Below are 26,263 nucleotides of genomic sequence, written 5' to 3' on the forward strand. Positions count from 1 at the left end.
TCAATACATAAATTGCCAATTTGGTTTCGGGTTCATGACGTCATTGCCTCACCATTTATCAATTATTTCTATTTTAAACCCAATAATTTACCCTTTTCCCCCTAAAACTTGAATTTTCCCCATGCCTTTGCCCAGGTTAAATGATTTGCATCATATTGCATGCATGCCATTTGATACTTTTGATACTATGATCTGAATATTATATATTCATTATCATTGATTTTTGTATAAAACAGTTTATCAAAATTCACATTTATCATAATTAACTTAAAAATCATTATTCTATATTAGTGCATCGCCCCAAAAACATATTATAAAATAAGATTTTAGGGGGAATAGGAAAATCATATCATCAATATAAAGAAAACAGTATATGGACTGTGAAGCAATGACGTCACAGACTCAAAAGTGAGTTGCTAATTTGTCTTATGATTTTCAAAGTTTATAATGTCTTGAAAATTCCTAACTTTCTTATTCGTTATCCGATTTTTTCCTGAATTTTTTTTCATTGTTTTTCTGATTTTTGTGCTTAAGCCTATGGGAATTTGATAATTCAGTAATCAGCGGATTGAGGTAGTCACAATGGCAATGGAACGGCATGGTCCCTGTGTTAAGCCTAAGGGAATAAGATAAGTCAGTAATAAAAGCAGAAAAAATAGAAAAACAGGCTGGCGAAAGTTTGAACGAATTCCGATAAAAATCAGTAAGTTATGACGTTGCATTCAATTAAACACAGATGGGTAGCTCTGTTATGAATCTTGCAAACTCCTCTCCAATTTGCTCTGTGCCAGAAATTTCATAAACTTTAATTTTCTTCGTTATTGATAACGGAATAGATCTTTTAACATTGACAATCTAAATCGTAATCGATGTAGTTATTTCATTTCTTTCTAGAGAACTGGATATCGTTGTCCCAAAGAATTTAAAACCTGTCATTTTTTTATACGAGTGTTGATCATAATTATAACACCCTTGAAATAAGCAGGATATTTTTTTTTTGCTGAAACAATTATATTATACGGAGAACGGTTGCGAGTGTGTTAAAGGTACTATGTCCCATTTGCAGGCCCAAAAAATGAAAAAGTTAAATTCCAACTGCATTTGAAAGATAATACTAATTTAGTACTTCCCTAAAAAAAGGTGGGGCTTGAAAATGTCTTCAAGTGGGAAAATAACGACTATTAGTTGTCAAATCGACTTTTGGGCTATAGAGCCCAAAAGTAATAGTCTTGATTTTCAGACAATTGTACCGAATGGTCATACGTTTTATGCTGCGCAAAGATTCACTCAGTTTAATCTTGGCCATCACAAGAAGTGGGTTATTGATGTAGACAAATGCTCATGTACCCTTTACAACTCTTTTCATGTATGTTATTACCAAAGAAGAAAAAAGCCAGTCAGTCACTCAATAGTGTCTGACAGTGAAGTCTAGCAAGTAAACGGGTTTCCTTGCATAATTTGGATATGAGGACACTGCTAACGTTTAAATTTCACAGATAGGACATATATGACATATTCATAATTCCTGCAAAGTTCTACAGAATTCGATGTTGGCTGCAAAAGGGACATAGTATCTTTAGGGCAGGACAAGTGCACGAAATTTAGTCAGTGCCCATAGTGAACTGATAATGCATGCGCCCGCAAGGCAAGTGCCTTATCGATATCACACTGCCTGAGTGCACTGGAACTGCCCAAACACACGAGCCCAAACAATTGAGCAAAACAGTGCATTATTTGTGTTATGATACGGGTCGGCATTATATTCTTACAATATAGTCTAGATCTAGAGTATAGGTAAACATTAGATCTATATCTATAGGCCTAGAATATTCTAACGTAATATTTCAAGACAGGATGTATGCACAAATTCAATTTGGCTGAATTACGCGAAAGTGATATCGGCAGATATCGAGTATTGGTTATCATGTTTTGATGGGAGATGTCTATCACGGTGGGAAAAATAAATGCACGCCCACGTGATGTCAAATGACCAATCGGATTGCATAGATTTTAGAAACCGTCTTATACATCATGATTATGTGATGTAGATACTTAGTTCAGAACTGTTTATTCATATTGTAACAACGTCAAGATAATATTGTCGAAGATAAAGAAATGTTGATATTAATCAACTTTCTTAAAAACAACTATACATATATGGTATTTTGTATAATACTGTGTGTCATTTGTCAGCAAATATGTCTTGTTTTTAGTTTCATTAAGCAGTGCAGTTATTAGGATCAATAGTTTATCCGAAGGTCATGTAGCCTTTAAAGAGGACACGATGCGAACAAGAAGAATGGGGGGGGGGGGGGTAGATCAGAGGACATTTATCTTGAATGCTACGTGTAGCATTCAAGATAAATGTTCTCCAAATGAAAGCCCAATCGATACAAGGATCAAATACAAGAATCACGATCGCAACTTTTACGAGAAAACAAACAAATGTGATTTCAGACCATTGTGGTACATTTTATTGCACACTTCGAAATCATGTTCGAATTGAGTAACGTTCGCATATTTCAAAAGGTGACGCATAAGGATACCGACATTATCTTCAGTTGAGTTTCTTAAAAATAGTTGAAATCGTGTTAGAAATGAACCATTAACATCATTGAACTTGTCCAGCAGCGAGGCGCGTCTGAAGCTAAGACTGACATTTATTTTATATATTTATATTTAGGCTGTTTAGGCCTTATAAAGACACCGTTCAAAGCTAAGACATATTTCTCTATCTCTCTCTCTCACTCTCTCAAATACCCACGCGCACCTTAACACACACGCACACGCACACATGCACATCAAGCTTGATTTTTCCTCGACTCCGGAAACTACCGAAATACATAGTACAACACATAGTTCAATGTTTTGGGAAGTAAAAAGAATCCAGGAACTACCACATCCGATGATAATTCGATTATTCGAGTAATCGATTCAGAGCAATTGTGAGGGAATGCAATGTAATTTAGTTCAAGTTTAGCATGCGCGGCACAAAAAATGAATTCACATCACACGCTCAACAGATTCCAATGGGGTAAGACATTTTTCTCTTCCCGCCTACCCACCCTTTCTACACTCCTCATATAATAGGATAGGAGAAAAGAAGAAGAGAAGGGCCAAACGAAAGGAGGATAATGCACACAGCAGAGCCCTGGGACCCAGGGGCATCAGTCATGTAGAAATATTGTAATAATGCGTTACCAAAGGTTTTCCAGACAAACTACTAAACGAGGATTTATTCTGAAGCCAACACCCCCCCCCCCCCCCCATACTCGGTGTTATTTAGGGTACGCATATGCATGTTCCCTCCTTTTGAAAACGCTACTGCGGGCCGGATTGTTGTGTACTACGAGCCGGACTTTGGTGCGTGAAAAGAATCCCTTTACCGGACATTTTGATAACACGCATGGTATCTCTCCCTTCACCGAGTGGGGGGGGGGGGGGGGGGGGTGGGGGGAGGTGGGGGGAAGGGGAGGGGAGGGGGGAGGGGGAGGGGGGGGCTAAAATACACCATAAATGAGGATTTCGTGTGTTTTTCCCCGAATTCACACCCATATCGGGTATTTCACAAAAGTGTACTCCTAAACTACTATTCTAAAATTTTGAGCCCTAGAGCATTTTAAAGTGCGATAGGGATTAACATTTTAGTTGTTGGCAATGTAAAATAAATCAAATTGCGCTTATTCACAAATTTACAAATTCACAAAGTAAACATTTATTTCAATAGAGAAGCAATAACATCAACCTGTACACTTCAAACATAATGCACAGCCATCATAAGTCCTTTCTTTGAAAAAAATATTTACATTTCGAATTTGATCTATTTTATAAAGAGTACATGGAGTGTTTACAAAATAAGTACAAGGAACGTGTACTATTCTACTATGCAAAACAAAACATTAATCTATAATACCGGAGGAACTCATAATACAAATTTACCGTATTATTTGTCAACGCGTTTAGGGTATATTAACCCCTGGGCGATCGACCCAGGCCTATTAACAGCCGGACAATCCCCCCGGAAGTTACCACCTAGGATAATTACCCCCTCGGAAATATACTCCCCTTGGACACTTACCCCCCGAAAAAATGTCTTTTTTATGTCTTCTAGTGATATGTCCTATAGAGAGAATAGACCCTCCTGCGTCGTAGTTTTCGAAAAAATGATTTCGTAATTTTGTGTTCTTGAACGAACGAAAAAGTTGCCCGGCACTGCACCACAGAGACATTACCGATTCAGCCAATATGAAGAGCCCATACATACAGTGATATAGCGAGAGATACATCAGTATGTTACTACATTTTCGAGGACACACATCTTAGTAGGAATATATCACGCCTAGAACGATCTGAAAATGTACTGTACTACCATGGACCTACTGTCCAGTGAAGTATTTATCGGTACCAGTGATACAAGGGTTATCATCGAGCTAATAATACCCAAAATATGTTATTTTACAGGACCATTGTGTTGCACAAAGCTGTTCTTTCCTTCATTGGTGCCTATTATTTTGTGCAAAGTTGCAATGGTGGCAAACGAGCTACTGACAGAGAGGTGAAGAAAGACAGTGTAGTCTTAAAGATTAACTTGAGTTCTGGTAAACAAAAAAAGAAAAAATAATTCTCACAGAATCAAACGAAACTTACACTGAATGTTCAATATTACAAATAAATGTAATTTGCCGAACAATTTTGGTAGAAAATGTATACTGGCTGAGTAATGAGCATAGAAAGATAAGGAAATCATGGTTAGTAGCCCCGAGACCATGTGTGTTGTCCCATAAACATCTTTCTGTTTACAGTGCTTGTTACTTTACCTAGACTGGGTCAAATTTATTATGATTTTGATGACTCCAGAACCGTGCAATACACATCAATACTTACAAGCTACATGATAACATTTTCTGATCCATTCCATACATTTTCTCTTAAAATGCAATTGCATGACCAGAACTCAACTTTATATGTAACTGTCTATCATGCATTTTTACATTCACGCACAAGAGTGACCGACTAGTTTTAAAGAAATTATACTAAATCTCTAAGACAATTGTGCTTGTGGGTAATAGGCCTTCAATTAAATACTGAATAATATATAGTCTTACATAATACCAAAACTAAATAGTTTTTATTATCTATACACGTCTCAAAAATCTAAAAAGAGAGCTTTGAATTATCAATGACGAACGTTTCACTACCTCAAGAGAAAAACAGATTAAAAAATATATATTTCCTGTGCAATAGTAGTGAATAATTCAAAAGCGGTATCTGTGCATTGTGAATATTTGTTAATTTGAAAAATTAAGACATAAATCTACCCTTTCATCCCTTTATTTGCAAGCCAGTAATAATATAAAAATGACATAACTGATTTACTCTTTCTATAAGATTTTGAAAGTAGCAAGTTTTGTTATAAATTCTTGTAATAATTGAAATAGATTATCTCCGTATTATGGACATTAGTAAGGAAGTATGATCATCATGATGAATATTGCCAACTATGTTAATTGCATAACATGGTCATTATTGTTGATCCAGGATGTATCACTGTCGGCACCATAACTCTCTGCCTCGCTTGATTTGCTTCTATATTTCTTCGTAAGTGTCTTCCAGATCTGATTTGTTGATATCTGGATAGGGTACGGTAATGGTGGGTTTCTTCAGACCTTGATAGGTATGGGGGTCGGTAAGATTCTGGTAGTATGGTGTATCAGTATTTTGGTCTTCGTAAGTATTGGGGTCTTGGTTGGAGTCATCAAATGCACGATTCTCATGCTTTGATGATGTCTCACGTGCATTGTTTGGTGGCGACGGTTCGGCCTTTGAACGTCTTTGTTTCTTCCTGGAAGTGAAATTCAATTAGAAAAAACACATTTATTTCCTTCTTCTTGGTAAAACATTGCGATGACACACACACACACACACACACGCACATACACTAAAAGTTGAAATACAATTGAAGGAGGAAAGGTCCCTTATAATCATAACAGCTGCATACGGGTGATTGTGGATGTACCTTATAATACACACCTTAAACAACATTATAAACAAACTGTCTGCATCCACGTAAACATATAAAAACAAATCCTGTAAAGTCTTATTATTACCAAAATATGATTAAGAATCAGATTTTACTTTCATTTAACATTCATTTTCCTCAGGTTTCGATTTGAATATCAGATTATTAATGCAACAATTGATCAAGATTTTCCTTGTCGATCCAGCAAAGATTAAGTTTTGTGTGCAAATATTTCCTTACTAACCCTAAGTAGTGTACTGTACGTAATTAAAACACACATCATTTTAAAGGAAAACCACAGAGGGTGATATTAAATCTTTGATTTCATTTACGTTGCAAATATATTGATTCTTTCTGTAGTGTTGTTGTTTTAATCATCTTTTTGCAACTTATGCACAAAATGGATGGAACTTTGTTATTGTTTTAAGTGTTTGTTAATTTGGTGTCTATTTACAGTGCATTTTAACTTACTTAATGCATGACCCTTAAATAACGGTCTCCCTGTCACTTACCTTCTAAAGATGACGAGGGCGAGAACAATGACCAGGATGATGATAATGAGGGCAGCCATGGAACCCCCTACTATCAGTCTAACTGATGCACTGGAAGGGCCACCTAAAGTGTTGCAATAAATGAAATATGCCTCACACACTGTACCAATCAAATACAGGAATCCAGTGGCTCTCGTATTAAAATCTATGGAGACTGTGGAATTTAGTATTTATTTGTATTCGTTTATTTATTCCCTTGTGTGTATTTATACAAGCGTTGTGCAATCAGGAACATTGGCCACTTTAAGATTTTTGCAATATTGACAGCTGGTCACAGCAGCAGTTCCTATGAGTAAAGATTGAATCGCTGCTGTTAAGAAGTTCGAAAGCATGAATAGAAGAAACAATGAGCTCTAAAAGTATGTGATAGAACCTTGCCATGGGTTGTGTGCTGTCCATAGATTTTTTCCCCCCGGGATTTGTGGGATCTCAATGACAACAAATTAATTACAATTGACATTCTGTATCAAAACTATTATTTATCTGGCTTTGTTCATTGCTGGAAGGTTAAAAAGAAGTACATGAAGCGTTGTTGCTAAAGGGTGTTCTGGTCTTTTTGATAAAACGATGTAATGTAAATTAAACGGTAAAGGGTTCAAGTCTATTTTACCATACATGCAACAGCGTTTTTCAATTTAACCTACAAATGCTTGTTTTGTTGCTTTTGTTAGTATAACTTATATTCTAATGGAATGCAGTACCTGACGCCGACAGGTGTTGGTTTCTGTGTAAGGAAGTAAAACATAACAATTCGTATATAGTTCGACAAAGTGTTTGCAGACATACTTTGGAATATTGTGGCACCAATGGAACAGGAGGGACTAAAGAATGACAAATTACGTTTACATTGAGATACACAATTCATTTAAGTACTAGATGTTAAGATAGAAATTTGTGATACACTTCTTAAAACATTGCCAACGCGAAACATAATTATGGTCCCTGTATCAAATATGGGAATGAGTAGAGTTTAGTAGTCAAAGTTTTAATTATCATGGCAAATGTCTTATGTTAGAACATAGTATTGATTAGCCTTATAATGCTCTTACCTGATTGTATAGTCTTAGCATTCACAGGTTCTGACCAATTACTAAAACCAGCTCCATTAACAGTCCGTACCTATAAAATAAAACATGGATATCATTACGAAAATAGTTATATACCGTTTATCTTCTTTCTTAACAATGAACGATATTGGTTATTGTCCTTTTAGCAGCCGAGTCAGGGCGAATCTCAGGTTTTTTATAAAAAATACTTGCTCTTTTATGCTTTTTCCACAATCGAACCATAATAACTAAAAGCATATCTATAGCTGTGCTTTTAGAGGCCAAGTGAGGTCAATTCTCAGACCCCTTCCCCCCCCCCAAAAAAAAAAAAAAAATAATAATAATAATAATAATAATAATAAATACAAAAATACAAAATACAAAATACAAAATACAAAATCAGCTGTCAACGTTTGGTTCAGGCTTCGCATCTCAAGTGCGGATTCTCAAAAGGGATATTTGACAAAACATGCTTATCAATGTGTGTCTAATTTAGAGGGCAATTTACCAGTCTGAATTTAGTGTTCGTGTCCTCTGAGTGCATTCATTGTTAAGTCCATTCAAATATATTGGATCTTTGCATTGTACGCCCAAATACAGTTACCCCCAGTCAATAATGAATTTTTGACACCTATTTATATATGCATTATGATTTATTAAAGTCAGCATTTTCCCTCTTACGAGGGATTACTGACTTTCACGCCCTCCCTTCGCTTCTTCTTGTCTCAACCATCCTCCTCATTTAAACCAACCTCACTGGGTTTTCTACTTTACCATATCTTTTTATCAAATCTTGATCTTCCTTTTCCTCTTATGCCACCCACCCCCAGATCCCACGCTCTTTTCACATGTTCATCATCTTCACTTCTCAAGCAAGACACATCCATGTCAATCCACTCCTCTTTACCAGTTCCCAACAGTTTCTTCCATGCCCAACCTTTTTATGCGGTATATAAATACATACAAGTACATGGCATGTATTACCTGAACTGAGTAGATGGTTTCTGCTATCAGGTCTATAACAGTATACTCTCCTTCAAACGCACCATTCAATACTTCCTCCATCTTATAGCCACCATCAGTTCGCTTGTAGCGGATGATATACTTCTGGATGTTACCATTAATGTTAGATGGTATAGGAGTAGACCAGGATACAGTGAAGGAGCTTATAGTACTTTGTGATATAGCCAAGTTGATCGGACTAGGTGCAACTGTTAAGTGAAAGCAGATAATAAGAGTTTTTATTAACAAACATTTACCAACCTTGTATTATACCATGTACATGATTGTACATATAAATCGTCTCGGACAGGTCTCAAGATGTCATAGGAAAGGGTCTACACAATATGTATTCAATTCAAACTGTATTCAAATAAATAATATTAATTTTATCTCATTTCCAGCGTAACAATAATTGCACCAAAAGAGTGAAAGAAAAAAATGTACTCCGTATTTGGCAGGCAAACTATCACTTTCTTCATATCGTTTTGCGGATAGTCTTACTCCTCCTATCATTCTCCTCATGTGAAATGTGTTTAACTCAAACAATATCAAAGTAAATAACAGCGATTTGCATATCTTTTGTATATATGTCAGAATTATAATAATAATTTTTCTTACAACAATCCAAGAAAACTAGCTGATGAGGTCTCACCTTCTTCAATTGTTTTGCCGATAGTCTCCCTGCTCATATCACTCTCTTCGTCTTTATTTGATGCAGTTATTTGAATGGTATAGTCCAGATATATATCTAACCCTCTTATCGTGTAGGAGCTTGTGTCATTAGGAACCATGAGAGAGTTCAACAAAGTTGAACCAGAGGCAGCGTAGTAGATCAGATAATGAGTCACTCCACTCCTGCATTCTGCTGATTCCGAGGGGATGTGCTTAAACATAAAGGTGCAAACACATGTTACATGCAACACATTTACATTAAAGAACTAGTAAACGAAACTAAAATATGTTATCAAAGTTTAAATACAGTTTCTCGCATTAATAAGGATGCTGCAATCAACGTGATGGAGCTTTCTGCTGAACCAGAAAATCTTGATCACAAAACATCTTTATATTAGATTTCTACTGTGAAATTAAATTAAAATTGTATTTGATGAGCCCCAGAGCACACACTTTCATCTTGCGAACAGGAAAATTGATACTCATGTTTTCAATTAGGAAACATTTCATTTAATCAAATGTTCAAGTATGTAAAGAATGTCAAAGGTATTTAAGTGAAGTAATGGAATTAAACGTTCATATTTGACATATCTCGATGAAATTTTAGGCAAAATTAAGTCTAATATGGTTAGTACATACAATTGTCTAGCTCCATTGCCTAACGTTGAGGTTGTACCTCTGTGTATTAAATTGTGACTATTACCAGTTATGCATTTGGCAGTTCACTAATTGACCAAAATAGCCATTCTTAAACAGTTCATACCTCCCATGTCACCTCTAGCTCTTTCAGGTTAATGGCTGAAACTTGTAGTCCCGTTGGAGAAGCACTGGGTTCTGAAGTTTAAAATTATATATAAGATATTAAATGGCTTTGATCTATAGTAGATGATGTCATCACAGGTACACACAGGTCATGGCATAATCGTGCAGTACTCTTACATGTACTCTTCGTGTGGTTCTAAATTATAAGTAAAAATAAAAGGAAACTACCATCAGGCAAAACACAATGAGGGGCATTATAACCATTTTGGGGGGACATGCATGTTTTGTAGAAGAAAATGTCTTTGTCACATTTTAGAAAGATAGAAAAGTTTAACGACAAAAAATATGGAATCACAAATACAAACATTTAGATGTGACAGATTTTACTCATAAAAGTAGATATTTTAAAGACCCTTCAATCCAACGCGCAAACATATCCTAACTGTATGTCGACATCGTTTACTTATAATGTTATACGTGTACTTTCTTGTAGACAAGTGTACTTTGAAAAATAACCATCTTCAAATGTTTTATTCTGCACTCTAAAATCATGTCAAATCCTTGGCAGATTAAATTATCTATCTTCTGAGCAAACTTACTTCTACAGCGAGTTATTGCTTTGCTACTAGGAGACACAGGTCCTGTTCCACCGGTTCCTTCCCTCACTGCTGCTATACGGAACATGTAATCTGTGTCGGGTGTCAGGTTACTAACGATGGCTGATGTTGTGAGTTGATCTACTCTCTGTTCCGTTACCCAGTCACCATCCTGATTTACCAAAAAAACATATCCTACAAGAGTAGGATCACCTATGTCATCTTCTTCAGACCATGCATTCCATTGAAAACCTACTGTAGTTGACGTGGTGCTCGCTATCACTGGTGCTTTCTCAATGACTGGCAGAACTGACAAAAAGAAAACAAAAGACAGAAATAGTTACTACAATCTATTGAAATACCCGTTAAAATCAATGACAGACTATAATCGAAGTTCTTCTATCCAGTCAATATGTTTAACATTTATCAAAATACACAAGAAAATTAGCAATTATTACATAACTGATGCAATCTATTGTAACCCGGCCTCTATGCAGACAGCGTGACTGGGGGCGATTTTTCGTTAAAAGCCCGTCTGAACTAGTTTGGCCAGGGGGATTTGACCACCCAGCGACGTCACTGACAGGTGGGTATCTCATCAACTCGGCTTTCAATTAACATAACAAAACGAGGATCATGGGGGACCAACGGGCACCGCTTAGGCTTTGTGTTCTGTTAAGAGGGAGCAAGTAGCTACAAGTAGTACAGTGGGGCTTTAATATATTGAATTAGTGCTTCCTATTTCACACGTATCTCACAGAAGTGCAGTAGAGTAAAGCGATGTCACGCAGTTTACTCACCATAGGTTGCGTTGGTAACGGGCGTACTGGGATAGCCGATGTTTCCAACATATAGAATGCAAACGTATCCACCATATTCCTGTGGATACACGCTATCAACATGAAAGACAACAGCTCGTTCTGACCCTGAGACAGTGCTAGATGTTCTGGTGATTCCTGTCCTGTTATTGGTGCTTCCAGTACGTCTATAAAGATCGACCGAGGATGCATCGGGAGGTGGAATATCCTCAACATAACATGTGAAGCTAGATGGTTGGTATGGGTTCACTCTCTCTGGAACCGATCTTGATATTCCTATCAAGAATTAAACCAGATATCAAATATCAAATTATTCACATCAACACATCAACACAGAGCAAACTCTAACTCAAAACAAAAGGGAGCGCTATAACAATAGAGGAGTTAGGTTAACTTGAAAATGTTGGATGGTTATTAGTTTGACATTGTATATATTTAAAGTAGAATAGAATAAGTTTCGACTTTCGAGGTACTGGTATGTTTCCGACAGTATGCCAGGGATGGGGACACAACGCCTGGCCTTAAATTTCTGCATTATATTTACGGGTGTTTATTTGCAATAGAATGTCCTAGTCATTTTAGACAATAAACTGTTTTTTTAGGGGATTTAGCATTCTTGTGTGGCTGTGGGCACCCCCTACTTTCTCCGGTTCACAGTCTGTACCAATCTAGTCATTGGTTATATTTAATTTAATTTTTAACTCATTTTAAACTCATTTTTTAACAAATTGTTAAGGTCGGTGGCTTAAGGTCATTCGACATATCTTATTTTGTAATTGGTTGTTTTCCGATTGGCTAGTAATATCATGTGTTTTTAATATTGAAGCCTTGTCGAGCGCATGAAGAGTTAAGCGCAATGTGCATGAGTTCGTTTTGGCCAGTTTAGTTTGTTCCGTTTTCGAGTTAAGATGTGCTGATAAATTCTTGTGGGTATAATTACTTTGACAGTACGGTCCAATCCAGCCTTCATGGCATTGTCGCTTGCAAAGACCCCTCTCCGTCTCGCAAGCCTCTGGAGCACAGTGACATTGCTGAAGACAATCCAAACCAAAGGTACCGACTTCACACTCTGAAATATAATAAAACAAAAGCGTGAGGTCACATATTAGAAACAAATGGTAGAAGCATAGTACTTTAACCAGTTGAAAGCAAAGCCCTGAGTAATTTGTCCTAGGGTGTAATGAAAGCGTGTTACACTAACATCAAACATGTTTCCATCAAATGATGTCAAATAATTATATTTTCATCTTGATTCCTCCTAATTCAAAATATAGTTTTTTACATAAATTGTTCACTGCTGACATGACCACTTACATCAACAATCATATAAAATCTTATTGTGCTCTCTCGAATTCGCATTCAACATATTTGTCATGTCTTCAATTATTGTTAAAGCCCCACAAGTAAAGCGGTTTGTAGCCTATTAAATATGGCTTGCTTTGAACAACAATGTGATTAATATTTGAGAAAAAATGATGGACGTAGATATATTTAGCATTTTGTCAACAGCAAATCAAGATTCTAGGTCCCTGATTGGGAGAACTGCAAACATAAAATTTACTACTGACTGCTGTGCAGAAAAGCAAATATATTATGTATATACATATACATATATATATATATATATACGCATGAAGTTAGCAATGGATACAAGTAGTTAGCACACACCCTTATTTCAGAATGTTAAACTTTACCTCCATAGATGCTTTGTCAAGATATCTTTTGGGTAAATCCACACAATGCATACGATATATTAAACAAATATTTACTGCTGATTTGTTTTAACTCACGATTTAAACTATACTACATGTACATGTAGCTCTTCCGTGTTCTCTAGACTGCACTATGCCCTTCAATTTTGTCTCGGGGCACAGTACAGATTCAAGATGACTTTGGGCGTATAGTAACCATGCCTTTTGAAGAAGTCAATATTTGTCTACCAGAATCCCCCTCTACAGTGAACATTATAATAATGTTTTTACGATCCCAGCACTATGAACATATATGTGGTTGATATGACCATTACACATACAAGTATTTATTAGCGTCATACATGTGTACTAACAAACAAAATACCGTGTGTGTCGAGCACGCTATACAATTAATGTATGGACATGTTGTATGTATTCTGGAGATAAATAAACAGGAATAGATATGGAAAATTCAACACCCTTTAATAAATAATGGCATTTCACCTTGACATTTGACCTGGCCACTGCGTACTTTGTATCCTAGAGCACACTTCTGTTCAGGGCACCGTCCAGTATCTTTACCACATGGTTCATCATTCAAGCAATGACATTTATCAGAGCATTGAGATCCGTAGTAACCGTCTTCACATTCATCTGGAACTGGTGATGATAAGAACATATTTTAGGAATCACAATTAGCAAGTACTACAAGCAAATATGTTAGCTCATTAAAACTAGATTGTTGCCTCATGAATATGTATCTAAATTATTTGCACTATCGATTTCAATTATTACACATACTCTAAACATTTAACAGTGCATTCACTAAATATATTTGTGTATTTTAAAAAAGAAATCATCTCCTCTTTTACAAAACCTGATATGGACCTTGTGGCAGATAGAGCCTGGTGCTAAACAAGATATCCCAAAATGTCGTCCGGTCGTCTGCTACTACTACTACTACTACTACTACTTCTTCTACTATTACTACTACTACTACTACTACTACTACTACTACTTCTACTACTACTACTACTACTACTACTACTACTACTACTACTACTCATACTACTACTACTAATAATAGTGATAATAATAGTAATGATAATAATAGTAATGAAAATGGAATATATGGGATGAGTTGTTCCAAAACACAGCTTAAGAGTGGGTTTGTTTACAAAAATAAAAAATATAACAACTTCAAATTTACCCATTGACTACTGAATTATCTTATTCCACACAGGTATAATACAGGAGCCATCGAGTTATGTAGGCAATGGGGTTAACAAATAACAAAATTAAAAATTAAACAATATTATATAGCTGCAGTGTTCATGTTCAATTCTGATATATCTTATTTGGGGATAGCATTTATGGCATAGTATATTGTTATCATTGCTAACCATGACTTACTTTGACAGTTGTCCCCAGACCAGCCAGTCTGACATCCACCTGTACATATTCCACTATAGATGTCACATGATGTACCTACGGCACAGTTACATATCTGTGAACATCCTGGACCATATGTATTATTAGTACATACTGTAATAGAATTCGAAATACAAAACAGATTAACAGATTCAATACAATCATCAGAAAGAAGTACAAGATACATGATATTTTATTTGGTCTTTGCAAACAAGTTACATATAAATAATGTGCATGTAACAATAACTTCTTCTTCTCCTTCTTGTTTTTCTTTTCCTTCTCTTTCTCCTTCTCATCCACATCCTTCTTCTTCTACTCCTTCTCCTTCTCTTCACCTCTGAGTCGCGCCTGACCTCACTCATGAATCCGGCCACATTATGGTATGTGCTTTTGATATTCAAAGAAAAATACAATTTATATATATATTTTTTTACTATTAGAATTTGAGCAACATTAAATGACTATCGGAATACTTACATGTGTTACAAGCAAGACCATGAGCACCGACGTCACATGAACATCCATAAGGATCAGGAAGGCAAAACAGATACCCATGACATCGTGTGGCAGCATTATTCTTATATGAACATCGAAACTCGCAGTTCAATCCAAAGCGATTTCCACCGCTAGTTCTACAAACTGAAAATAAATAGTTGTATTGTTGAATTAAAACCTTATTGTCTTTCATAATAAATGAGATTTCATGAGATAAATTTCAAATAAGGTTTTTTTCCTCTAATCTCCTTTATAAATTACTGATGAATGACCCGCATATCTGGTAGACAGGGTCACTTTACACAGTATTTACAAAATCATTTTACGTTATATAACAGACCGTGTATAATACATAACACATTATAACAAATCACAAATCTACTTGATATATACAGAATCATAAATTAAAAATCAGCATTATTCTTACAAACAATTCCTAGTAAAATAAAAGATGTACAGTACATAATATACAAATGGTGAAATACATGATATAATAGTTACGAGGTTTAGTTTAAGGGTGTTTGTGTGGATTTGTGAAAAACCGAGACAGGAGGCGTTCCATGGATTTATCAGGTGGTGTCGTAGGCCATTAGCTACAAAATTATGCAAACAAATCAAAATGTCAAAAATTGAGATACGAGGTTTTGTCACCCCACCGACGAATATGGTACTATTCTGATTTCTGTATCTCCTCGTCAGGTATAAGAAAGACATGTTAGGAATGAACATGTAAAATAGATGTACATTACTCTGTTCATTTTCAAGTGAATAAGACAATAAATATTTTCCTCAATTCCTCTATTAAGAGATGAAAATAAATATCATTCCACATGAAGTTCTACAGACCTACTTACTTTCTAAACAGTTCGGGCCCTTGAAGTTGTTAGGACAGATACATAGACCAGACTTGTCATCACAAACTCCACCATTGTAGCATGTATCACAGATACCATAACACTCAGGGGGACCCCACTTACTAGCAGGGCATTCTAATATGAGATAGGGAGAGAGAGAAAAAAGTAAAATACATGTCACTAAAGATTACATTATAACAAAGATGAGGATAGATATAAAATAAGCAGCTTAATATAACATGGGAGTAGACAATTGAAAAGTTAGATGCTGCTTGTAAGTATTGGCGTGCATGGTGATGCAGATATACAGTAGGTTTGCGGGTGCACCATATAAGAGAGAGGGAGGATTGAGAAGTCATGAAAAGGACTCTCGGTAATCTTTCTTGAGGATGTGTAATCCTGAAAAGGGACTGTTTGTGTAGTCTTGAAAAAGACTGTTGGTTATCTTTCTTAGATTATAGTTCTAAGGAGAACTATAGCGCTTGGAGAGGAAGTGTGGCGGGAGTGGCTCGACCTTTCGAACAGGTTGACTATTGGTCGTCAGGAGTTTGTTACACAATAATGTTCTCGAACGTAACAAAATAAAGTGTATGTCATTGCCTCTGTGAAATTCTAAATATACATACGGGTAATTCTGAAATACCCATATTTTCAATTCACATCACAGATCATGACTAGCTTACATATTTTATCATTTGAAGTTTCATAAATCTTCTGAAAAAAAAATTTGCAAGGGAAAAAGCGGTCCATCTTACGGTAATATTCCGTTCCAAAAGATCAGACGTTGTCATTATCTACAAGAAAACTCTGAACTAACATTTTCCAAAAATTGATCACAATCTTGTTTTCATCAATGATGAAATATAAGTGAATACGTAAAGATCACCTTCAACATTAGACCTGCACAACCCAATTAATTTAAACTAAAGATTGTTTGGGCAAAATATGAAGCAATACCTTTTGCATGCATCGTAACAAACAATAATAAATTGGATAAGAAATGACCCCTCTCAAAAAGCCGAATCTGATATAAGCAGGAATAGACTTAACATGTACCTCTGACGATGAGTCTGTATAGTCCTCCTCTACTTTGATTCCTCTCGTTATCACAGTAGATCTCGTAGATTCCTTGATCTGATGTCTGGATTGGGTTTGGGAAGCTGATCTCAGTCTGCCCATTAAATGATGTAAGAACCTTACTTCCATCTTTCATCCAAGTAGTCACGTTGTCACTCGCATCAGGACCATAATGACTAGTCATGCTGATCATCACCCCGGTGTCATTCACATTGACTGTCTTTGTAAACAATGCATCACTTGGTATGAATTTAGCTGTTATAAGAGATAATAATGAGTTAACCAAAAAGACTTTAACTTTAATACATTACATGTGGCACCTACAGGTCGAACGCACTGTAGTCATTTACTCACTGAAGGAAACTGTATGATTTTTATAAAATTTTGTATTCATTGCAATGACCGAATCTCGTCATTGCCTTGTCTTCGTTCACATTCTGCCCCATTTATATTCTTCTCCGTGTTTTCCTCCTCCTTTTCGCCAGAAAATCGCATTCGTTTCGCACGTAGTGCTTTTAGTGTGGAAGCGTCATAGGCGATGCCATTTTATTGAATCCTCTCGTTCCTGATCCACAAGAAACTGTCTTGCGGTATAAAATCTCTGATGTACACAAAATGTTTCCACAGTGGATTACAAATGAACTATATCAGAAGATTCCACACATAACATGTCATCGCCAAATAAACTTTTCTTCTGCTGTGCGTCAAAGTGTAATGAGTATTACAAAGGGACGGTCCCGGACCGTTCAGGGACTAAAGCCTACATTGGTAGAAATAGATAACAAGCATCATTGCTGCAAAGCTAAACTGCGATGATTTTACCAAGGTCAAAATGCGTACACAAATAGTAATCAGCACTGGCGAAAATAACAAATAATATAGTCCTTATTCTACACCGCAATATTAATAGATCTGTTATAGAAATCGGAATTGTGATTGATTTTAATATTTCAGTCGTATTTGCAAAGCTTTAAGCATATATAATGATACAACATGTAGTTAAAAAAGTGTTTAAAATATTAATTGCTAACACTCATTGGCTATTCAGAGTTATTCAGGTATTGTACGTGTACATATTTTTAAATATATTTAGGATATATTATGAAACAATGAAAATAGAGTCTTTAATTTTGATAATTCACTTTTATAAACAAATTTGTCCGATCAATTTGTGCATAAGTAAATAGAAAATCAGAAAATTATCAATTACAATATTTTGTTCTTCTGAAGTGACATCATCATGACCTCACACGGGATATACTCAGAACCTCACTTAAATTTACAGTAAGCTTCTATAGTATGCATTTACGAACAAATCTTTAACATAATATGGATATCCATTCCTGTTTTAATAGAGAGTGAAAATTATTATTTTACCATCAGATCGTCGGAAAAATGTAGTGACCCGTGTAATATCTCGTTCATGTTTAGAAGCCTCACAGTAGAAAGGCCCGAAACCATCTCTATCCCATCCATCTTCTGTGGGGAATTTGATCACTCTGACCAATGGCTTTCCACGTGAGTGTTGCTCATCTTTTGGTGGAGATCTGTCTGTTGTTATGGGTGCTGATCGACCAAATGATAGTGAAGCGTCTCTATCTGGTTCACTGGCGTAACATTGATACTGCGGATTGCTAGATTCACCTATATTGGTGTATCCCACGGTCAGCACTGTGATATGAACAACCTCACCTGGAATACCGAGAGAGAATTTAATTTGTTTACAGTATAAATCTATACTCATTTTTCTTTATCCCATGCATTTTGAACTTCGAACCATCTAGTAGGTTTTAAGTACTATATGACAACATGGCACTTAAACAGTCACACAAGTGTATTATAATTCAAATCTAAATCAACTGATGGCCTTTTGAGAAACAAGGACGGTGAGGGTAAGCTCCTTTCGGAAAAATAATGTTTCAATTAAGAATGGGAAATTTGATATAGAACATATTGTATATTGGATAACGCATGCACAGATCCCCTACGCGAGGTGCTCAATGCGGTCATATGTATACCCCGGTTAGGCTACCGATTTCGGCGCTCACAGTATTCAAGGAATTATATTCTACCGGTAAAACACCAGGGTATGAGTGGCACATATCATTTAATTTCTCGCCAAAGGGGCTCGATCCCACGACATTCGACTATCCAGTCATGTGTTTGACCCACTCAACAATGACTTCATACGCTTACTCGAATGTAATTGTCTAATCATGGTTCTTTACTAGAAACAGAAGTACACATAATTGTAACCGTGATTACATGCTATATAATCATCTTTTCTCATCCACTCCACACATTTTCTTTAACGATGCAATCGCATTACCAGAACTCACCTTTATCTTCAAGCTGCCAAATACTTGCTCATTTATACACATAGAAATATCATGTGTATACTTGTTTACTTGTAAAAAAAAATTGGCGTATTACGCAGAGTGTGTTCTTTGTCTTTTATTTTGACGCTTCACTGCCTGATTAACATTCGCATTTCGGGAGGTATTTGGCATTTCAGTCATCCTTCTTGTTTGGTACAACAAATTAAGCAGCATATATATGGGTCAATTTCTGGCACCGGTATTGGTATTCCATGGGCAAATTATGGGCCAACAGAACATGCACAATGAGCTAGAAGTTCATAGATATGTGTGTATCAACAAGTTTCGAAAATCACAATATAATTTCCACATTCACAGTGCTTTTATTTGGTCAACATCGTTAACATATGAACTATATTAAATATTTACATTTCATTCTTCCAAAAATATTATACAAATAATGAATGGTTATGAATTCAATAGTGCGAATATTTTCATGAGTTGAAAGATTAACATTCTATTCAACGAGGCGTCAGCCGAGTTGAATAGAATTAACGTTAATCTTTCAACGAATGGAAATATTCGCACTATTAAACGAATAAAAAACATTCATTATTTGTTTTATACAACATCAAAGAAGACTTAATAGAACGTTAATCAAATTAAAGTTGGAGTCAAGCCTTCTCGATTACATTCAGATTGCCTTCGCGTCAGATACACGCAGGGATACGCGCGCGGCAGAGAGTATGCAGTCTGCATATAACCAAAAATACACGGTCGTGCAATATAACATCTATTGAATATCATGTGACCAACAATCCTCCAATCAAATGACAAGGATCCACGTAGGTGTTGTATAAAACATATTAATTAATATGAAAGGTGAGCCGAAACATATACGAAGAAGTATCAAATTATGCCTCATGACCAATCAGAAAGTTTATAGGATCATTTGTATAAAATTTCTCGATTTTGTCAGACATCATTCAACTTTTCACCAGTCTATTATTCTGTTTTGTTTTGGTTTCCTCTAGAGTGTTTTGCGTTCAAGGTTGTCATTCAAGCCTTGTTCAAAGAAAGAAGAAAAATGGGAGGACCAAGCTTGAAGATATGGTTTAAGTCTCGCTTTATTCTCATCATCTTTTATTTCCTCGTAATGTACATAGCGACTTTCGAAACTCCTTCACTGTAATGGGAATCTGGTCATTTTAGCCCTGATTTTCACTCGCTGCTTTTTTTTGTTGTTGTTTGGTATCATTTCAATTGCTTCATTGTTCCCTACTGCTATTACATTCAAGCGTTTATTAATTACGACTGAAAGTGATTCCCCCCTTTTACTTTGCTGAATGCGAATAACTCAAGTATGCAGTTGTATGAAAACCAATTACTTTATAATGCTTTAAATAGTCAACATAATAAAATCTGTTTCTATCCTCGCTGTTATCATTATTATCAAGACATGCAATTTTGCCCTTTGTCAAACGAATACATTGATTAGGTTTCGAGTTGTGTTCATAAAGCACATTTACTAAGACAGAGAATCGTGATTTGCTTTAACATAATAGTGAATATGAACGATAGATAAAAGTAATAAAATGAGAAATGACGTTTTAGGACTAAAAGCATGTAAAATATTTTTATTAGGGGTTTATGCGAAGTCAAGATTACGGTGACATTTTGCTAAAATGCATTTAAAAAATGATGAATCAAACAAAGAAAACAAAGAACTGCATAGGGTTCTAAAAAAAAACACCATATTGTTAGAATAAGTCGGATGCAATATATATATATAGATATATATACATAAAATATTGTATCTATTTACAAATTACATGTATGTTAGAGCTAAATATCATTAACTTTTGTTAAGATCTATAGTCACCTGTAAGAACCGCAAAAGGTTGGGCGTAAAAAGAAAAAAAATATACTTTGTTCACATTTCCCAGGTATATTACCCCAAGGAGCCTTATAGATATATATATATATATATATATATATACATATATATATATATATATATATATATATATATATATATATATATATATATATGTGTGTGTGTACATATACATATATATATATCAAGGTTCAATTATTATTTTATTTTCCATATGATATAACGCAATCAAATGAATAAGCAATATACAAATTCAATAACATAATATAAACCAAACATTTTACAAATGATTACACAATTATTTGAATAAATCATTTAAGATTGTCACAGAGGTACATATATATGCTCGCATGACCATGATGACAACTTCATAAGACCATCGACTCAGTCGTGATCACCCCAATATAAAAGCAAATAATCACACACCAACATGGATTTGAATCGATGATAGCAACCTACCTTGTATCAATATCGGAAAACAGACGAAAAGAGACAAAGTTGATAAAAACAGTTTCAGCGCTTTTAAAGTTGCCATTTTCACCAGTATTCTTCGGAACATCCACATCCAACAAACCGAGTTTCCACACGTATTCTCAATCAACTGTTATACGTTTATCGTCGACCCTCACCCGATATTCAGTGTGAATATCCACAAACATCTTCCTGGTCAAATACCGTTTGTACTCCTCTTGTACCCGGAACTGAATTCGTGGTGTTAGGGCGCGTTCATGCTTGATTTTGACGGCCAGAATCAGGCATCTGTTACGCGTTTAGTTTAAAACACGCTTGCGTTCATGCTCACTTTTGTAGAATCACCGAAAAACGGCGATCACGATCGCAAACTCACAAAAAGATGCGTTTACAATTTGTAAACGCGTTTAAATGGGGTTAACGCACTGACCTCTAGTGGGTCTACGTAGCATGCGCACACAGGTTTGCGAATCCAGCTGAAGGCCACCCAAGGAGAATTGCCTGGAGAAGTGAGCATGAACAGTGCACCGTGGAACTGCGATTACGATGAGCGTTTACGATGAGCGTTACAAATCGCTCATTCTGCCTTCAAAATCAAGCATGAACGCGCCCTTAGTCTGTCATCAAGTCTCTCACTATAAAGTTGAAGGCATGGTAAAGAAATTGCAATCATTCAAGTTCAAAGTATTAACCCTTAAGCTGCAAAGAACTTGCTCATTTATATACATAGATATATAATGTGTATACTTGTTTACTTTTAAAAAAGCAGTTGATTTACTAATTGGCGTATTACGCAGAGTGTGTTGTTTGTATGTTATTCCGACGCTTCAATGCCTGATTAACATTAACATTTCGGGAGGTATTTGGCATTTCAGTCATCCTTCTTATTTGGTCCAAAAAATTGAGCAGCATATACATAGGTCAATTTCTGGCACCGGTATTTGTATTCCATGGGCAAATTATGGGCCAGCAGAACATGCACAATGAGCTACAAGTTCATGGATATGTGTTTATCAACAAGTTTCGAAAATCACAATATATCTTCCACATTTACAATACTTGTATTTGGTCAACATTGTTAACATATGAACTATATTAAATCTTTACAATTCATTCTTCCGAAAATATAACATAATAATTCATATGAATGGTGAGCCGAAACATATACGAAGAAGTATCAAATTACGCCTCATGACCAATCAGAAAGTTAATAGGATCATTTGTTTAACATTCTCAATCAGTAATACTCTTTGCCTCTGAGAAATGAAAAGGCATTATATATTCGACACTTCTTTCAGCCACTTTAGAAAAGCCCAAAATATGATAACAAATTTCAAGAATTCATAAATTTCTCGATTTTGTCCGATATCATTCAATTTTTCACCAGTTTATTATTTTGTTTTGTTTTGTTTTCCTCTAGAGTATTTTGCGTTCAAGGTTGTCGTTCAAGCATTGTTCAAAGAAAGAAGAAAAATGGGAGGACCAAGCTTGAAAATATGGTTTAAGCCTTGCTTTATTCTCATCATCTTTTATTTCCTTTTTAATGTACATAGCGACTTTCGAAACTCCTTCACTGTAATTGGAATCTGGTTATTTTAGGCCTGATTTTCACTCGCTGCTTTTTTGTTGTTGTTTGGTATCATTACAATTACTTCATTGTTCCCTACTGCTATTACATTCAAGCGTTTATTAATAAGGACTGAAAGTAATTCCCCCTTTTACTTTGCTGAATGCGAATAACTCAAGTATGCAGTTGAAAACCACTTTATCATGCTTCAAATAGTCAACATAATAAAATCTGTTTCTATTCTCGCTATTCTATGCGAACGTGACAATGAGGTAACATGATTTCCTCGAGATGTTCAATAGGGTGGGGTCTAAATTTTCCCTTGATTTGATTTTTCGGAACTAGTTGCGATCGTGATCTTTCAATCACATCATGGTGTACCTTTAATTTATACCATTACGATCATCTGTCATTGTTTATATTATGTGAACAGAAATGAAAAAATAAATTCGCTCTGTATAGAGATACTCAGGCGCGTACGCAGGGGGGGGGGGGGGGTTGAACCCCCCCCCCCCCTTGCAATGCATATGGAAACGTTGTATCATCCGCTCAATCTGACTTGCGTGCATAGAACAAATAAGCATTTTTCCATGAAAAAGTGAAGTTTTCTAAAAATGTGCGTTACTTCCAGCATTGGGGCGCCCGGAAGTCACTCGGGTAACATTTCATAAAGTATAATATAAAAAGACCATATGCAAATTTTCTGTACTTTCGTCGGAAAAAATACATTTATCCAGCACAATGTCGTCTCTTTTTGCGTTGAAGAATAACAAATAGCGAGTTTCAATCACACTTTAGCCGCTCTCGCAAGCTCTCACTCGTTTCACTGTGGTCAAGCGACTTTAGGGCAAACGGTTAATGAAAATACTAATCGTTAGCTTTCTTCTGGTATTAAACTTGTTTTGATTGATGGTATAATTATGTCGGAATAAAGGAAACAAAAAGGCTCGACCAATAACTTATCAGCGTCTGAATTGACCTTTTGACCTTGAATTCCCTGATGCAAGCGCACTAATGAGGTCATCTTCGCTAAATCGGTGTCTTTTATCGTAAAATGCGACACTTTCACAATGTTTATACATCTTTTTTAATTATTAGTAAGATATAACGTATTTTTTCTGATATCACTGAAGTTTTGGGTTTTATTTAATGAGTAATTTTAAAATAAGAGCCATTTTACTGTTTTAATTTACTGGATCGTACCATTAAAGTCGCAGGGTAGAAAAATGCATTTCCAACCGCGCCAAATTTAATTTACGTTCCGACATTCTGTTAAATGGGTTCGTGTTGTTAAGAATCCACTGCTTTCTGCTCCAACAAACGTTCACATGCGGAGTCGTTTATCAACTAAATTATTCAAATTGATGGATGCTTCCTAGCTTCCCAGGTGTTTGTGTTGCTGTTGAAACATATTGTATTCACCTGCTATCATTCTTTGTACTCCTATTGCCAGAACGCAAATTTCATTTTGGTTTTAAAGTTCATCGGAGTCGTTTATCAACTATATGTATGCAAATTTATGAATGCTTCCTCCCCAGGTGTTTGTGATGTTTAATGCATTTCATTCACCTGTTATTATTCTTTGAACTCCAATTGTTAGAATACAAAATGCACTTTGGTTTTATAGTTTCATGCAATAAGTAAGTTAATAAAAGAGTATGTTCTGCACAATAAAAACAATGTGTGTCCCTATTGTACAATGTGATGTGTCCCCTAATTTTGTAATAGTTAATTTACTCATTCACATAATGGAACTACCTGCCTGATGAAGCCAGTGGCCTGTGACCCCTGAGCACTCAACACTGTGTGGGAGTCAGTTTGTGGTCAAATTCTTTTATGAGACAAACACTAGCAAACGTTTCCATATGTTTATGTGTATTTTTTATCAACCCCCCCCCCCCGCTTGCAATTTTTATTTTTTATTTTATATTTTTTTGTAGTAAAAAAAAAAGTGTTTTGCCAATGACTGACCTAAAAAGGTGACCTTACCCCCCCCCCCCCTCCGACGGAGCAAAATGTCAAATTTTCAAATTTCGAGACCAACAAAAATTAATAATAACCTCTTCGGCCCGATTTTAAAATATTAACCCCCCCCCCTCCCCTTTAACAAATCCTGCGTACGCCCCTGGAGATACTACTACTACATACAATTTGATAGCTTATTTGATTGACAAAGGAATGCGTCAAGGACCATGACGTATTGCCTCTGCCAGGGAAACGCGTAGCTTTTGAAAAGTCACTATGTGAGAGTGATACACAAATCGGACGAAAAAGGCATCACGGTTCGTGTTTACACTTTCTTGTAAAAAACCTTGCCATTCAAAAAGCCCGTAAAGGCGTATTTTCGCCATTGAACTGACGCCTCTTAACTGAATACATAATTTAACCTTCCATTGTCAAAATACCAATTGTGTGATCAAAAACTAGGTAAAAAATATTAGGGTAGATAAACGTCAACATAAACATATATCTTACGAGTCTGACCCAACGTAGTGAACAGAGATTACCATCTCATTGGAGTAATTAACTTAATCTATTTGTTATAATTCTAAGCATTCCTATACAATATTCTCAAAATGGAGCATTAATTGGGTTTTTTCTCGACATGGCAACATTCAATAAATGAAAATATACTGTCTGACTATTGAAAAAACTATTTATATGCCTGACATCATCATATCGGATCATGGGGAACAAGGCAAAGTGATTCCGTTAATTTGCTTCTGGCAACAAGTATTGAATGGTAGTCTAGTACTTAACTTATACTGGGAATCTCGCTCAACAAGCCTAGCTAAATCAGTTAAATCAAGCAATATACAATATTTTGTCTCATTCTCATACTTAAAGAGAAGGTTGAGTTCTTGGAAAAGGCGAAAAATAATTTGTGAGCGTTAACATTTTTATTATGCAAATGTGGAAAATCATCAGATAAAAAATGTTCCTTGAAAAGCATGGCTCTTCAAATTCCTTCATTTTTAAATATGGCATATAACATC

At 35.7% G+C, this 26,263-nt stretch overlaps 1 protein-coding gene and 1 long non-coding RNA gene across 2 annotated transcripts; both read right to left on the bottom strand.

Annotated features, from left to right (window-relative positions):
* Nucleotides 1-4,895: 4,895 nt before the first annotated feature.
* Nucleotides 4,896-14,775, bottom strand: LOC105447032 (angiopoietin-1 receptor-like). Its single transcript, XM_030993298.1, has 12 exons — nucleotides 14,748-14,775; nucleotides 14,571-14,702; nucleotides 13,662-13,817; nucleotides 12,407-12,535; nucleotides 11,449-11,742; nucleotides 10,652-10,957; nucleotides 10,054-10,124; nucleotides 9,271-9,502; nucleotides 8,601-8,827; nucleotides 7,620-7,689; nucleotides 6,532-6,634; nucleotides 4,896-5,842 (listed from the first exon to the last, which is right to left on the bottom strand). The coding sequence occupies exons 1-12, from the start codon at nucleotides 14,773-14,775 to the stop codon at nucleotides 5,587-5,589; spliced, it is 2,004 nt and encodes a 667-aa protein (XP_030849158.1). The 3' UTR covers nucleotides 4,896-5,586.
* A 99-nt stretch (nucleotides 14,776-14,874) lies between these two features.
* On the bottom strand, nucleotides 14,875-16,058 carry LOC105447029. Its single transcript, XR_004065414.1, has 2 exons — nucleotides 15,938-16,058; nucleotides 14,875-15,227 (listed from the first exon to the last, which is right to left on the bottom strand). It is a non-coding gene; the product is annotated as an uncharacterized LOC105447029 (long non-coding RNA).
* Between the last annotated feature and the right edge of the window lie 10,205 nt (nucleotides 16,059-26,263).

This window comes from Strongylocentrotus purpuratus, unplaced genomic scaffold, assembly GCF_000002235.5.
Source record: "Strongylocentrotus purpuratus isolate Spur 01 unplaced genomic scaffold, Spur_5.0 spur5_scaffold_20, whole genome shotgun sequence".
Classification (NCBI taxonomy): domain Eukaryota; kingdom Metazoa; phylum Echinodermata; class Echinoidea; order Camarodonta; family Strongylocentrotidae; genus Strongylocentrotus; species Strongylocentrotus purpuratus.

Bases quoted from the DNA above. Each gene is read 5' to 3' on its own strand.
- LOC105447032 (XM_030993298.1), bottom strand. From the start codon at position 14,775: ATGTATCTTGTACTTCTTTCTGATGATT. The intron at 12,536-13,661 runs GTGAAATGCCAT...ATTATATTTCAG, and splicing joins TGGCCAGGTCAAATGTCAAG to AGTGTGAAGTCGGTACCTTT. The intron at 8,828-9,270 runs GTGAGACCTCAT...TTCACTTAACAG, and splicing joins CGGCAAAACAATTGAAGAAG to TTGCACCTAGTCCGATCAAC.